This window comes from Chinchilla lanigera, unplaced genomic scaffold (genome assembly GCF_000276665.1).
Source record: "Chinchilla lanigera isolate Chin_1 unplaced genomic scaffold, ChiLan1.0 scaffold00144, whole genome shotgun sequence".
Taxonomy (NCBI): Eukaryota; Metazoa; Chordata; class Mammalia; order Rodentia; family Chinchillidae; genus Chinchilla; species Chinchilla lanigera.
Window position 1 is genome coordinate 760684 of NW_004955545.1, and position 14850 is coordinate 775533.

The window sequence follows — 14850 nt, forward strand, 5'->3', positions numbered from 1 at the left end:
AGGTAGCTAAGGGTGCCCGTGAACTCAAAATTCTCCTGCCATAGACTCCTGATTGCTGGGATTACAGGACTTAGTCACCACACCTGGCCTCCTATCTGCTTTCACCACCAAGCAATAACTCTAAAACACCCCAAACCCAAAATAGTTCCCAGTCAACAGAGTACAACGGGGAAGACAGGGAAGATATCTCATCTCAACTCTCACCTTTGAGATTAAACAGCCTGGAAAAAGGTGGGTGAACTCTAGCCAAAAGTAAATGAAACATTTTAAGGAAGGTCTGACAAAAACCCATTAAGAATGACATATGAATTCAAATCCAGAAAAAAGTGCTACTGTGGGAAAATAAAGTCTGAACTAATGTTCTGAAAATGCCTACTAGAAAAGGGTCGGAAATGACCCTTCAGGAACAGGGGCTTTGGCTGCTGAGCCAGGTGGCTCAAACGCACCCTGCAAGCAGCCTGTCTTGCAAATGGCAACTGTCTGGCTCAATCTGCAGTGCGAGTCTTCTGCTCCATCACAGAGTACTTTCCAGTGTGTTATAGTTGTCCTTAAAGCTCTTTAATTCCAGGAAGTGCTTGGCACGCTTGCTCTTCTGACTGGAGGGTAGATATGTTACTTGGATGGTTGTAGGGGAGACTTCAGGAGACTGAGTTAGGTCTTTGGCTGCTGACTGATGCTGTCGCTGAGAGCTCCCAATTCGTGCTTTGACCCTAAAGAATACAGACGACGGTTATGGATAGAATACTAGATTAGAATTCAAGGCTTATCCTACTCCATAAATGTTGCCACAAATAGTCCTGTTTGATCTTATGGTTTAAAGTCCCATCCAACAGCACAGAAATAGCAGGGAAACTAATTTCCCACTGAGTTCTTGTCTCTGGAACAAGCTTTCTTTCATTACACTATGGTTAAAGAAAACTTTTAACTCTACCAATTCACCTAATATGTGTAAGTAGCTAACAACCCTCAGTCCAAAGAGTCCCTTAAAAACTAAATAACAAAAAATTAGCATTAGGACATGACACTTGGTGATTTACTGGTATGTAATTTACCAGCATTCCCAGTATGCCTATACTGTGGCATCACCTGGTTTTGCAGGAAAGGAGACCAACAAGTCACACAGGAAGTGATAGACTGGGGACTCAAACCTAACTATGTCGGATTTGAAAGCCTATACTCTAAATCAAAAACAAAACCAAACAAAAAAACCTTAAAATCAAAGCCTATACTGTTCCACTATACCTGCTGAACATTCCCCACTGAAACTAAAGAAAGAGTTGGGCATGGTAGTACACGCCTATAATCCCAGCACTTGGGAGGCTGAGGCATGAGAATGTCTGCAAATTTGAGGCCAGCTGGGTTACACGCTGAGTTAAAGGGTAGCCTAAACTGCAGAGCAAGATCCTGCCTCAGTTGAAAAAAAACAATTAAAAAATGGTACTGGAAGTTGAATTGAGGGTTTTATACATGCTATGCAAGTCCTCTACCACTGAGCTACATCACCAGCCCTTTTCATTTTTATTTATAGAGTCTCACTAAGTTGCCCAGGTTTGTTGCAAACTTGCAATACCCTTGGCCTCAACCTGCTGAGTGGCTGCAATTACAGGAGCTACGCCATTACACCCAGAGAAAGATATGTATTTATTTATTTATTTATTTAGGTTTTCTGAGACAGGTGCTTGCTATGTAGTCCAGGCTGGCCTTGAATTCACTGTGTAGCCCAGGCTGGCCTCAAACTTGTAATCCTTCTGGTTCAGTCTTCTGAGTGGTGGGATTACAGGTGTCCCATGCCCTGACCCACAGAAAGTTATTAAAAAAAAAAAAAAAAAAAAGTGTGATAAAATTCACATGATATACTATTTATCATCTTAGCCATTTAAAAATGTGTACATCAGAGCTGGGTGTGGTGGCACACCCCTGTACTCCCAGCGCTTGGAGGCTGAGGCAGGAGGACTATCATGAGTTGAACACCAGCCTGGGCTACACAGTGAGTTCAAGGCCAGCTTGCATTACAGAAGACCCTGTCACCAAAAAAAAAAAAAGTACACAGCAGCAGTGTTAAGTACAGTCACTCTGTTGTGCAATCAACCTCTAGAATGTTGGGGTTGCTGGCATGGGCCACCACACTTGGCTTCCTTAGGACCGTTTGTCTTTGCTAGTTCATTTGCAGTGACAAAGAGAAGACAGGAAAGACATACCCCTTGTCACCTGTGACACAGCCTTAATGAACATAGTAGAAATTCTGTTTTGAGACAGGGTTTCACCATGCAACTCAGGCTCAAACCTGTGATCTTCCTGCCTCAGCCTCCGAGGGTTCTAGGATCACAGGTGTGTGCCACCACACCTGGCACATGTGGTAATGTGGGCCAGACACAGTGCAATAGCCTAGAAACTGGTAGCTCTTATGACATTCCGGATTTTGTTTACACTGCTTTAGGAAGGTCATTACATTGTGGGTCCGTGCAGTACTTCTAAATCTTCTAACTAGCCCCTCTAACATGTTCCTCTTCAAACTTACACAGTGGCCAGCTCACTCAGGGCCTCCTGGTAGCGTAGGTACTCACTCTGGCCAAAGACCTTAAGCAAGAGAAAGGAAGAGTGAGAATCACAGTCTGACACATCCCTTTAGATCCTGAAGGAAAAACTGGCCATCCAGCTTACCCCTGTCCCATAGCGGGCTGTCTCATAGCCATCCAGCAGGGTATCAATGAGAGCCTTGCGAACACCCTTGAAAGGAGTACTAGTGTTTCGCAGATCTAGCAAGTAGGAGCGGAAATTCTTGCCCATTAAGGAACGAGGATGTCGGCCTTCAGCATGAAATGGGATCTCTAAGGAGATAACAACACAATGACACCCATTTTCCCAATTTTTAGTCTTTCTAGGTGATTTCCCAAGTTAGACATAGGTCTAATGAAACCAGGGGAGATAAATTCTTATAAAATTAAGAGCAGAGGTATACAGTTATGCCTGAGTGGTCACACAAATGTAAGTTATGCCAGTGGCACAAGATACCATTAGCATCCTTCTTACTAGCCTTCTTACCCATCCCAACTTTAAGATAGAAATTATGTTTTGGTAGAGACAAAGCATACTTGACAAGTGGTCACAAAATGGGAAAAACAAAGAACTATCTGTTTCGAGTTTAATGAAAAAGCAAAAGTCACAGCCTTTTGTGCAAAGAAACTAAATTACTGTCTTCTAATTCATGAAACTAAAGGTCTCAAGAGAAGAGCCTTAAAAATCAGAAACAAGGCTGGGGATATAGCTCAGTGACACAGCAAGTACAAGGTCCTGACAAGCCTGGCAAGCATAAGGTCCTGAGTTCAATTGAGTTCAATTCCTAAAAAAAAAAAAAAAAAAAAAAAAAAAATCAGAAACAAAACCCCCCAGATTCTTTGGAAAAGAAGTAATCTGCCTCCATCATCCCCTTAGGCAAAGAGTAACCTACCACTCTCAAAATTCCAGGAAATTCCAGCTCCCCAGGGATGCAGAATACCCTAATGTACTAAGGTGGGGGGTCATTACTTTTCTGAAGGCAATTTAGGATCCCTGGATGGACCCTAACAGCTGGTCCTTACCAGAGGCACGGATGGCATCCAGAGCTTTCATCCTGTACAGATAGTTGTAGCAACCTGTTGAGAAAAAGACTAGTCTCAGATATAACCTTCCAAAGATCCCCAGGCTCCTCCCTAATATGCTGCCTCCTTGCATCTAGCACATATACAAAAACTAAGGAGTAACTGACGTCTGTCAACAGCTACTAGCAGTTCTGAAAGTGAAGGAATTTTGAATTTATGGCACTCCTCACAGAAGCCCCCTCCAAGAGCTTGCCACATACTTTGATTTCCCTGGGTTTCCAGCTGTAGCAGTCTTGCATCATCATCTGCAAGGAGCTGAGGTTCATACTTGATATCCTGAACCCTGGACAGTCGAATATCAATTTCCTCTTTCAAGTCCTGTGCATGTAGGGAAAAGAATACACCATCATTTACCTTATGTGCTGCAACCTATCAATCTGGAATTAGGGCAGAGCATGTGAACAACTGAGACAAAACTGAGAAAGTCCTTATGTAGCCAATGAGTTACTTAGCAAAATGCAAGAGTTTAGTAAGTATAGGTTTGGATGGGGGGCAGGTTGTTGGATTCTTAATAACCCCTCCAAGGTATATAGCTGTGTTAGATCTTTTTTTGTGGTGGTCCTGAGGATTGAACCCAAGGCCTTCAATGCTGAGCTACATCTCCAGTCCTCTGTTTTTTTGAGACAAGAGTCTCACTACCACCTAGCCTAGGCTCAAATTTATGATCATTCTGCCCAGCTTCCCAGAGGGCTGGATTTATGGTTGTGTGACACCATGCCTGGTTGTCTGTCAATCAGTCCTTCTTTCACCCCAAAATATCCCTACACTCTTATCCAGTCAGCCTTTCTCCTTTGAACCCCAGGTAAGATTTAGTTTCATGTCAGTATTATATAGTATATATACTATTGTGAATGACCTTCTAGATTTTTTCACTTGGCATATTTTTGAGATTCATATTCATTTGCAAAGTTTTCATCCAAAATATTTTGGAGACTCTCATTTCTGTTCATGAATTTATCTTATTTGCACTTTTATTATACTCCAGAATATATTACTCTATTTCCATTTTAAAGTGGATTTTTGGATTACCAGTTTAAAAAAAAATTGTGATCAATGCTCCAGTATTTTTATACGTGTGCTGCATTATACATAGGCAAAAACTAATTTCATTCTTTTTTGTGGTACTGGGGATTGAATGTACCAGGGTCTTATAAATGGTGGCACACACCTGCAATCCCAGCACCCGGGAGGCTGAGACAGGAGGATCACTGTGAGTTTAAGGCCAGCCTGACCTACAAAGTGAGTTTGAGGTCAGCATGAACTGCATAGAGAAACCTTGTCTTTAAAAAAAAAAGAACAAAAAAAACAACTATGCAAATGCTCTACCACAGAGTTACACCTCTAGCTCAAGTGCCTGCATTCTTTTTTCTTGAGAGAATCTCACTTCCTAGTACTCACTATAGTGGGCCTTGAATTCACTATATAGCCCAGGCTAGCCTCAAACTCAGGACAACCCTCCTGCTGAAATGTCCTAAGTGTTGGGATTACAGGCAAGCATCACTATGCATGGCATGCCTTTATTCCTGAAGCTTACAGTCTAGTGGAAGAGAGAAACATTTTAAACAGTCAATTAAACATAAAAAATTGTGGCAATGTTATGTGGAAAAATCAGAGTTCTATGAGAAAATAAACCTACTTTGAAATAGCATTCCTCTTCTGAGGAAGTACTATTTAAGCAAAGGTCTATAAAGAATGGATGAACGGGGCTGGGTATTTAGCTCAGCGGCACAGTGCCTGCCTGGCAAGCGCAAGGTCCTGAGTTAGATTCCCAGTAACGGGGGCGGGGAACCAAAAAAAAAAAAAAAAAAAAAGGGATGAGCTAGCCACATGAAGATCATACCAAGTCACAGTGATGTACAAAGCCACAAAATTCAACCAGTGAAGCTGGTTCTCAGTGACTGGGTGAGACCCATACAAAATAAAGTTGGTAAAGGTAGCAGGCGCCTTTAACTGAGAAGTGAGAGACTGAAAAATGAAGAATGCAGGATAAGGGTGGCAGGAGAAATCTAAGTGGAAATGTCAGGCAGTTAGATATGTAAATAGAGAACGCAGGAAAAAGGCGTGCAATAAATTTCATCTGCAGGCACTGAAAGCAGAGGAAAGGAAGGTAATTTCCTAAAGTGTAATCAAAGGTGAGAGACCATTATTCACTTTTTATATGTCCTCCAGTAAACTGCTTCCTTTTCTAAGGCTTATTTGTAACATGTATGGCGGAACTATATGATTAATGGGGCCCTTAAATGAGTCCAAATTCTTCAAACACAACTCTTTCTTGTTGCTCTTGGGCTAATTGTAAACACTTCCAGCCTCATGCTAAAATAAAACAAAACAAAAAAACTAAATAACTTAAGATGGATTGGGAAATATTTTACAGCAGAATTGATAACATCAATCCAAGTCGTTTACTCAGCAGATGAAAAATTAAGTTCTGGGGTAAGCTACATCCTGTGTCATAGCAGGTAAGCCAGTCCCGTGGCTGTCAGTTACTGCTTAATTTACTAAGGAAAGTCCGAGGGTAACTAGACACAGAAACACCTGAGTTAAAGTCATCCCTACAAGGCAAAGGAAATCTCCCTGTTGTATCTAAAAGATCTGGAGAACCAGATTTATCTCATGCACTAAAGACCTACCTTGGGGGCATTGTGTCCCACAGGGACATGAGGTCCCCTTCTAGATTTCATTGCAAAGCGCATTATTTGTCTCTTCACAAAAATAAACAGCAGTACAAATACCTGTCCGAAGAGATATGAAAACTTTTAATTTAGAAGTTTTATAAGAAAGCTTGACTTCATTCAAAGTTCCCCGACTCGGGCTCGGAGGATTGGAGGCGTGGGGTAGAACTTGGGGCAGAGCAACGCCGTCAAAGATGGGGCTGGATCTCAGGAAGCCAGGAGCGAGCACGCGTGGGGTCTGTACCCTAGAGCTTAGAGGGAGGGTTCTCGGCAGGGGCGGGGCTGCCTGGGTCTGTGACTGCGCTCCCAGGTGTTCCTGGGATAGGCGTCAAAAAGCTCAGAAAAAGCGCAGGTGAGTGGGTGGAGAATGAAGGTAGGGAACGGCTCAAGAGGAGGGTCTCGACTGGGTCGCACGAGACAGCAGGAACGGGGTTGGGGAATCTCCTCACCAGGCTCCCGTAGGCCATCACCAGCACGACATTCACACCGGACAGCCAGTTACTGCTAGACGCCATGGCCTCTCTCCCTGGGGAGAACTGCTCAGGTTTCCCGCTGCTCTGCCTTGTCAGCCCAGGCGCCGCCGAACGAACGGTGCCTGGGCTCCCTGGAGCTCTCCGGCCATTTCCTTACGGGGGAAGACTAAGTCACACCCGGCCTGAAAACATGGCGGATGGGGGCGCTAGTAAAGGAGAACTACGCCTTCCCGCTTCCCCCGACACGTGACTCGGGCGGGCAAGGGCACCTGGGAGCAGCGAGCGCCGAAACGCGGAACTACGCCGCTAAGAGGAAGCGGAGGCCATGTGTGCGTCACGCCGGGGAGGCGGGGACGCCCTGGAGGGGGCGGGGCGCACGCGCCCAGCCGGAGCGCGGTGTTTCGTGGCGTCGGGACGCGCGCACGCTTGCGTGCGCGGCCCTTTTTGCGTCACGTGCTGGGGGACGCAGGAAGGCAAGTGGGAGGGGGAAGGCGCGAGAGCGAGCGCGAGAGGGAAAAGGAGGGAGGGGGCGGGGAGGAGGGAATCTTATATCACGTGACAGGGGCGGCGCGGCCCGGGGTGTCAGTGTGGAGGAGACTGAGGTAAAGTTGGGAGCGCAGCGGCGTTGGCGGCGGCGGCGGCAGCGGCAGCGCGGCGGGGCCGGGTATTGTCCGCGGCCCCTTTAAATCCGCGATCCTCCCTTTGCCCTCCCTTCTTTCTCCCCTACCCTCGCTGTACCCCCTCCCTCGCTAGGCCCCCCGCGTCGTGTGTCCGCCACTGTACACCCTTCTCTAGTGCGAGCCCTGCCCCCCCCACCCAGTCGGCGGCCTGAGGTTTTGTTTATGGTTGGGTTCGCGGCCTAGTGGGCCGCGCCAGAGCCGGGGCCTCGATTTGGAACGTGGCCGGGGCGGGGCTTGGGGCAGCCGGAGGGGGGGGCCATGCGGCTGCAACCCGAAGGGGGAGAACGAGAAAGAGCGCGGGCGAGCGCGGCCTGGGCCCTGCCAGAGGTAGGGCTCTCTCGGCCGTGGCCGGTGCCCGCGGAGAAGAGGGCCTCCTCCCTGCCCAGTCCTCTGCGGGCCTCCTGGGATCCGGATCCGGCCTGGTTTGGGGGTGGCTGGGGGGGTGGCAGTGGGGTGGAGCTGCCCAAACTCCCCCATGTGGCCCTCAGTTTGAGTGCGGAGGATTAATTTGTTCCGGGTGGGAGGTAGGGAGGCGATTGGCCCCGTGGGCTCCTGATGTGGCGTCGGGGGGGGGGCGGTGAGCTCCCCTCCTCCACGCGTGGGCTTGCGTCCCCTCTTCGTTTCCAGCCTCTTTGTCAGCTCCTCTTATTACCCTTCTTTCTTGCCGACCCCGCTCGCGGAATACATTTTTGTTGCTGTCTTTTGCTTCCTGTTGTCTATACTGTAGTTTTGGGTACCTCAAACAATTATGTTATTTGGGAAGCTGGACATGGAGGGCCCCATGGGCTGTATTACCCTTAAGAGACGTCACTAAATCACTGGGGTATTTGTTCACTCTTCTCATAATGGGACAGAAATTCCATTTTTTTCAGACCCTTCACCTTGTGGACAGACCCCCTACGTGGCTTTGCAAACTGGTGTCATAAACAGCAGACTGCTCCTTTTCCACAATTCTTGAAATGTAGCCACTTCTGGTCTAAGATGTTATGGAAAGAAAAACATCACAGTAACAGGCATTTTTCTTGTTATTGTTAACGTTTTTGCTTTTGACTCACCGTGATTATTAAATGAAGAAATCCTTTTTTTGTCCTTCCTCATCCATCTTCCACTCTACGTCCTGCTTTGGTGTTATCTGATGTGGTTTGCTGGGAGGTGATGGGTATCAGTTACAACCACTATTAGAGAATTAAAACATTTTGGCTCTGTATCAGTTGATAAAACTGCTTTGAGATCCTACACCATTGTCCTTAAAGATTGGACTGTTTCCGTTGTGAATGGGAAGTATTGCTGGCATGTAAACTAGTGATGAAAGGCCTAAAAATGTACTGTTGTTTTTTATTTTTAACTCCCCTCCTTGCTAAATGTGTCCTAACTGGAAAGTACCCTTAGCAGATTCAAGGTGGTGGGGAGAGGGACACTGAAGTCATTTCAGCAAAGCATCTAGGGTAATAGTTGCTCTGTTAGAGGTAGCAAGCCTTACCTATCCCAGGCTAGTTTCAGAGTTTCTGAATTGTGTCTCAAATTAGATTGTAAGCTCCCTGAGGGCAGCAACCAAGCTATCATGCTTTTGTATTTTATGAAGTATTGGACACATAGTAGATACTCAATAAATACTTGTTGTTTATTTTTTTCAGTAAAAATTCTCTGGCTATTTTTTTAAGTAGCTGGTTTTCAAAATATAATCAAGGGCACTCCCGTGTTGAATCTTGTATTTGTTCCTGCACTAGTCCCTTGGTCTCCAATACTTCTCACTCTACTTCCTTAAATATTTTAATTTATGAGAAAGTAACAAAATTTTTCTTCTTCACTGTGATAACTGAAAATTTGTCCCTGCTTGTTACTAAAAAGCCACTATTCTTTGCCCTTGAGTGATCCATCTCTAATCGCTTAGTTTTGACCTGTTGCTCAGTGTTACAACCTAGGTGGTAAAATTGTCATAGTCACACCTGTGAAAGCACTTGTAAGAGGGTATTAGGAGTTAATAGCAAGAATAATTAGGATTTTTTTTCTTGTCTTTCAAGATAACTTTCAAGTATATTTATATCTGTCTGATAAAATATGTGTACTGGGACTATCATCTGGTTCTACAGCTTATATTTGCAAAATAATTCTTGTAAATTGATTTTACAAATGGAATAAAAAGCAGGAAGTATTTGTGAAGTTGCAGGGGTGGGTTGGAAATGACTATTAAAAATGTCATCTTTTGAGTCAATTTTAAAACAATGGTTTTCTTCTAGTGTTGATTTTTTTCTTTCCCTCTTGATTTGGATGCAGGGGCCCATAGTTAAACAATACAATACTTTTGATTGTCCCTTTTTTTTTTCTTTTGTCACTCTTTTTGGAACAGGGTTTCACTATGAAGTTCAGATTGGCCTTGAACTTATTTTGTAGCCCAGGCTGGTCTTGAACTCGCAACGATCTTCCTGCCTCAACCTCTGAGTGCTGGGATTACAGGTGTGCAGCACTACACCGGACCTGTTTGTCTTTTGGGACAGGGTATTGCAAGGTACTGCAGGCTGGCCTTGAACTCTATTATGTAGCCCAGGCTGGCCTCGAACTCATGGCGATTCTCCTGCCTCCTGCCTTCTGAGTGCTGGGATTACAGGCACATGCCACCACACCACCACACTAGGCCTACCATACTTACTTTTTTGTAAAATGTTAAAAGTTGACTGCAGTGGCAGCCTGGGAAGGTGGACTACTGTATAGCAAATAATCTTGTAGCAGCTTGGAATATTTACAGTCTTGTGTGTACATGTATGTAGGGGGGAGAAATAACAGTCAAAAATTAGCACTGAAGCTGCCTTAAAAAAGTCTGTCTTGGAGATAAGGAATGTGGCATTCTTAATTCTTAATGAGCATATCAAAAAACAAAGACCCATGCAACCTGTTGACACATCTTGGTGAAGAATTTATCCGTCAGCTTTCTCTTAACATGAAAGAAACAGGTGAAATTCATTTTCCTAATAGTTAATCCTGGCATATATTTTTTGAAGCCTTCCAACCTCAAAATCTAGCTGTCTTTTGCATAACCTAGAAGTATCCTTAGAAGCAACCTTTTGTTAATGAGAAAAATTAAACATGGAACACAAAATTATGAATTTATCCCCTTTGGAAAGAAAGGAAACAATGCAAATTAACCTTTTTTTGGTCTTTTTGTGGACATAGGGTTTATCTTTGCGGTTCAGGTTGGCCTTGAACTCACTGTGTAGCCCACGTTGGCCTCCAACCTGTGTCAGTCCTGCTGTCTTGGCCTTCTGAGTGCTGGATTACAGGCATACACCACCACGCCAGACCATAACTTGTTATTTTGAGCTATCTATCATATGTGTGATTTCTTTGTTTACTAAATACAGCAGCTGAGATTGTATTATAAAATAAACTGCGAATGAAGGGACCTTGAATTCAGTAGGATTCTTGCTCAGTAGAAATCTTAAAAAATATATTTCTAGAAAGCCCTGTCTATTGTGGTCTCTTTAAAGACTCAGGTCATCTCGGATGGCATTATTATATCAGATTTAGAAGCCCTTCCAAGTAAAATTTTGTGATCGGTGCATTTGGTTTGGGACAAAGTTGGGATTCACTATATATTAAGGTGAGTGGTAGAGATAATTGCATTTCTGGTTATTTGAAAGTGTGGATGAGACCAACAGGAGCAGTTGTAAAAGCATTGTATGGAATTACCATTAGAGAGTTGAGATTCTGGACAGTCACTTATGCTACATGCATTGTGGAAGGCTGTAGTTTAAGATAACCTGTAGCATGCTGGGAGGTGAAACTTAGAAAAGAGCTAGACTTGAACTTGTCATTCCATAAGTGGTGGAGGTCATATGCAACTTATCAGATAAAGCTTTTTTCTTAGGTAGATTGAATATTGTATTTTGTTTTTGTGGTGCTGGGAATCAAAATCTTGCTAGGTAAGCATTCTAGCACTGAGCAGATTCCTAACCTCTGCTGTATCTTAAATTGTTATTTCTTTGGAGTATAGATTAATCTCCTTCCTGGAAGGCTTTTGTTTCCAGGCTTTGTTGATTATCTTTCCTTTTGTCAAAGGGACTTTGGATACTTTCAGTTATATAGAAGACTTTTGGTTATTAACAGTGTTTTGCTTGCTATAAAGATAGCTAAGTATCTTAAAACCTGCTTAAAGGGGACTAGTAACCAAACTATGCCTCTTGACTTTTTACAAAAGGCCATCACTTACACATGCTTCATACATTTTTAGTTTTTGCAATGCTGGGGTTCCAGTCCGGGGCTTTGTGCATGCAGAGAATGAGTGCTGCCACTGAGCTGCATCTCAGTGTTGTGCAGTTCTTGTACAAAAATGGATTAACAGTCGTAGTTCCTTAAGGAATTTATCAAGAGACATGTCTTAATAGGTGAATCTTCTTGGTTTGTTCCTTTGAAGAAATCAAGCGTTGGTGAATGTGTAGATGAAAGAAAAGTTAAAAACATTTCACCCATATTTAACACCTAAACTTTTTTTCTTTTAAATCTTCAGTATTCTACCTTGTAAATACTGTTATTTGTATATACTGTAAATGATGACATCGGTGGGCACTAACCGAGCCCGGGGAAACTGGGAACAACCTCAAAACCAAAATCAGACACAGCACAAGCAGCGACCACAGGTAAAGAATCCAAAGGGTATGGATCTATGGGTACTTTTACTGGTTTATAGTGGTTTCCATACAGTATGGCATCATTCTACGCTTTGGATTATTGATTTAGGTTTCTTGTTAATAGTTCATGCCTCTTTTTACTTATGGCTTAATAAATGTCAGTGTCATGCTGTGATACAGCATGCTTTTTTTTGTTGTTGTTTAAGACGATTATGAAATTTAGTGCTTCATTTTGTATCCTGTGCTTTGTGTCTGTAATAAAACATTTTCCTTCTATCATCTGGGCTGTTATTCTTAGGCCTTTCTTATTTTTTTAGACTTCCTACCTTGGTATTTCTCTAGCCATCTTTTGTCCTTGACACCTCTTCCAAATTCTGGGCAGTTTTGCTCCTGTTTTCCTTTCAGCTTTCATTGAGGCCTTATCTGAATTTTTCTTTCCCATGAGAAACTGGCATGTTCATTGTGTTTCTTCTGAATTAACAAATGAGACACCCTAGAGCATTGCTCAGTTTTAGATCATAAGGAATAAATTAACCTCTTGAGTATTACGTTTGAGTTAGATGTGATCTGTTTTCCATAACCTGTGTTGGTCGTTATCTAATGTGAATGAATTACTTAGATATAACCATGGTCAGATATATTGAATATGCAAGACTAGGCTTTCCCCCTTAGCCATTTTTCTTTCACCTGTATTTCTAAGTAAATTTCTAGTAGAATTTTAGTATTTAATCTCAGTTGGGGGTAGTAAAATTCTTGGTATTTGAACATCTGCTCAGAAGATATCTTAAGTCTATCTTGGGCTAAATCTTACGATACTTAAAAATAAGAGGTTAGCATTGGATATTGAAGAAATAGGAACCAGGTTTACACATGACTTTGCAAACACGTTAATGTCAAGTAAAGGGCAAATGTTTCAAAGTAGTGCTATAATTTCAAGATGAAAGCCCCTTCAGGCTTTGATGAAAAAGCTCCCTGCTTTTTTGGGAATTGTAGAGTGAAATAGTTAACAGCTTTACTCTGTTTTTGTGATTTTGCTGATCTATGCATCTTTAAAAGTACTTAATTTTTGGTCTGTTTTGTTGTTGTTTTTTATTTTACATTACTGGGGATTGGGCTCAGGTCCTTGCACATGCTAGGAAAACACTGTGCCTTTTTGAAGTACATCCCCAGGCTTTTTATTTTGTTTTGAGACAGGGTCTTGATAAGTTGTCCAGGCTGGCTTTGAACTTTCAATCCTCCTGCCTTACCCCCTCCTGAGTAACTGGTATGACAGGTGCGTGCTGCCATGCCCTATTCTGCTTGGTCATTTGTAACAAGGAAAAAGAAACAAAGGTGGTAGGGAGGGTAGGAATTGACTATTTAGATCCCTGTTACTTTTTAAAACTCTTTCCTCTTGATTGTACTTTCTTGATCTTTTCTCACTTTTCTAGGCCACTGCAGAACAAATTCGACTTGCACAGATGATTTCGGACCATAATGATGCTGACTTTGAGGAGAAAGTGAAACAAGTGAGTATACCACTAATTCGCTGTAAGCTCAAGAAAAGGTATCAGTAGTAAGCACAATTATATTTTCTTTATTGAATGACTTTGGGAATTTTTCTGTGTATGTGTGGGGGTAATATTCTGGAATTCAGACCTAGACCTTATGTACCAAATTTAGCTGGTATCTCTTCCCGTTACCTGGTTTCCTTTTGCATGGATTCTAAGCTTGTTCATGACAGTTGCTGATTTTTTTCTCTTTCAGTTGATTGATATCACAGGCAAGAACCAGGATGAATGTGTGATTGCTTTGCATGACTGCAATGGAGATGTCAACAGGGCAATCAATGTTCTTCTGGAAGGAAACCCAGACACGGTAGAGTGCTAACAAAGTATTTTCAGAATGGAGGTTCTGGGTTGGGAGGCTAGGAATATATAAAGATACCAATGGGGTAAATCCGCTTAAACTTCCACTGAGTATGTTGGTTCATGCCTGTAATCTAGCACCTGGGAGGCTGATTGATATAGGAGAATTATTGGGAATTGAAGGCCAGCCTGGGTTACATAGTGAGTTGAAAGTTAGCTTAAGCTACGGAACAAGACCTTGTCTCAAAAAAATACCCTCTCTCCCAAAAAAAACCCTGATGAGTTTTTTTTTAAGGTGACCAGGAAGCTTTCTTTGAAATTGTTTCCTATAAATTTCTAAAAGTTTTAGACTCTAAATTTATGTGTAATATGTCCTCTTCTTGGGGATAACAGTAATAGGAGAAAGCAGATGAATTGATTAGCCTAGAATATTCATTCTAGGCTAGTGACTTTTTAAATTTAAAGACAGGGTCATAATCTGTAGTTCAGGCTAGCCTTGAACTCACTATGGAGACCAGGCTGGCCTTGAGCTTGCAGCAGTCCTCCTTCCTCAGCTTCCAGGGTGCAGGGAGCTAGTGGCTGTTTTTAAGGCTTGGGTTATCTGAATTAGTGGTAATACTTGGTTACTTATCATAGACGATTTCTGTAACCTTTTTAATTGCTAACCTTTTTTATTGAACAAAGTCAGGAACTATATATACTTCAGGACATTTCATCGATAGCACCTTTACATCACACAATACTGTTTCATTGCTTGAACTTAACTTTCTTGAGGTAGCAAAGAAACAAGTTTTATAGCCTGGTGATCACCCAGGAGCTGATGGAAGATACCTTAGAGGACTGCTTGCCCTGAAGTTAATTAATTAATTTATTATTATTATTATTATTATTATTATAGATATATTTTTTTCTTTTTGA

At 42.8% G+C, this 14850-nt stretch overlaps 2 protein-coding genes across 24 annotated transcripts in view; one reads left to right on the plus strand and one right to left on the minus strand.

Moving 5' to 3' along the window:
* Positions 1-173: 173 nt before the first annotated feature.
* On the minus strand, positions 174-7118 carry LOC102008353 (chromosome unknown open reading frame, human C1orf43). Of its 2 annotated transcripts, XM_005411507.2 has the most exons (7): positions 6760-7115; positions 6269-6370; positions 3839-3956; positions 3579-3632; positions 2662-2828; positions 2519-2577; positions 174-710 (listed from the first exon to the last, which is right to left on the minus strand). In XM_005411507.2, the coding sequence occupies exons 1-7, from the start codon at positions 6823-6825 to the stop codon at positions 515-517; spliced, it is 762 nt and encodes a 253-aa protein (XP_005411564.1). In that variant the 5' UTR covers positions 6826-7115; the 3' UTR covers positions 174-514. The 2 variants fall into 2 exon arrangements, with proteins under 2 accessions (XP_005411564.1, XP_005411565.1); XM_005411508.2 differs by lacking the exon at positions 6269-6370 and having other exon boundaries at positions 6760-7118.
* Ubap2l (ubiquitin associated protein 2-like) overlaps positions 6582-14850 on the plus strand; it is a 48368-nt gene continuing 40099 nt past the window's right edge. For 19 of the 22 annotated variants that reach the window (XM_013508252.1, XM_013508257.1, XM_013508259.1 and 16 more), the window contains exons 1-4: positions 7375-7447; positions 11965-12094; positions 13516-13593; positions 13832-13942. In XM_013508252.1, the coding sequence (XP_013363706.1) occupies positions 12005-12094; positions 13516-13593; positions 13832-13942 (279 nt within the window). In that variant the 5' untranslated portion in view covers positions 7375-7447; positions 11965-12004. Of the gene's footprint in view, positions 6663-7280; positions 7448-7691; positions 7791-11964; positions 12095-13515; positions 13594-13831; positions 13943-14850 lie in introns of those variants that run through there. The other 3 variants (XM_005411485.2, XM_005411482.2, XM_005411484.2) reach the window with 3 other exon arrangements.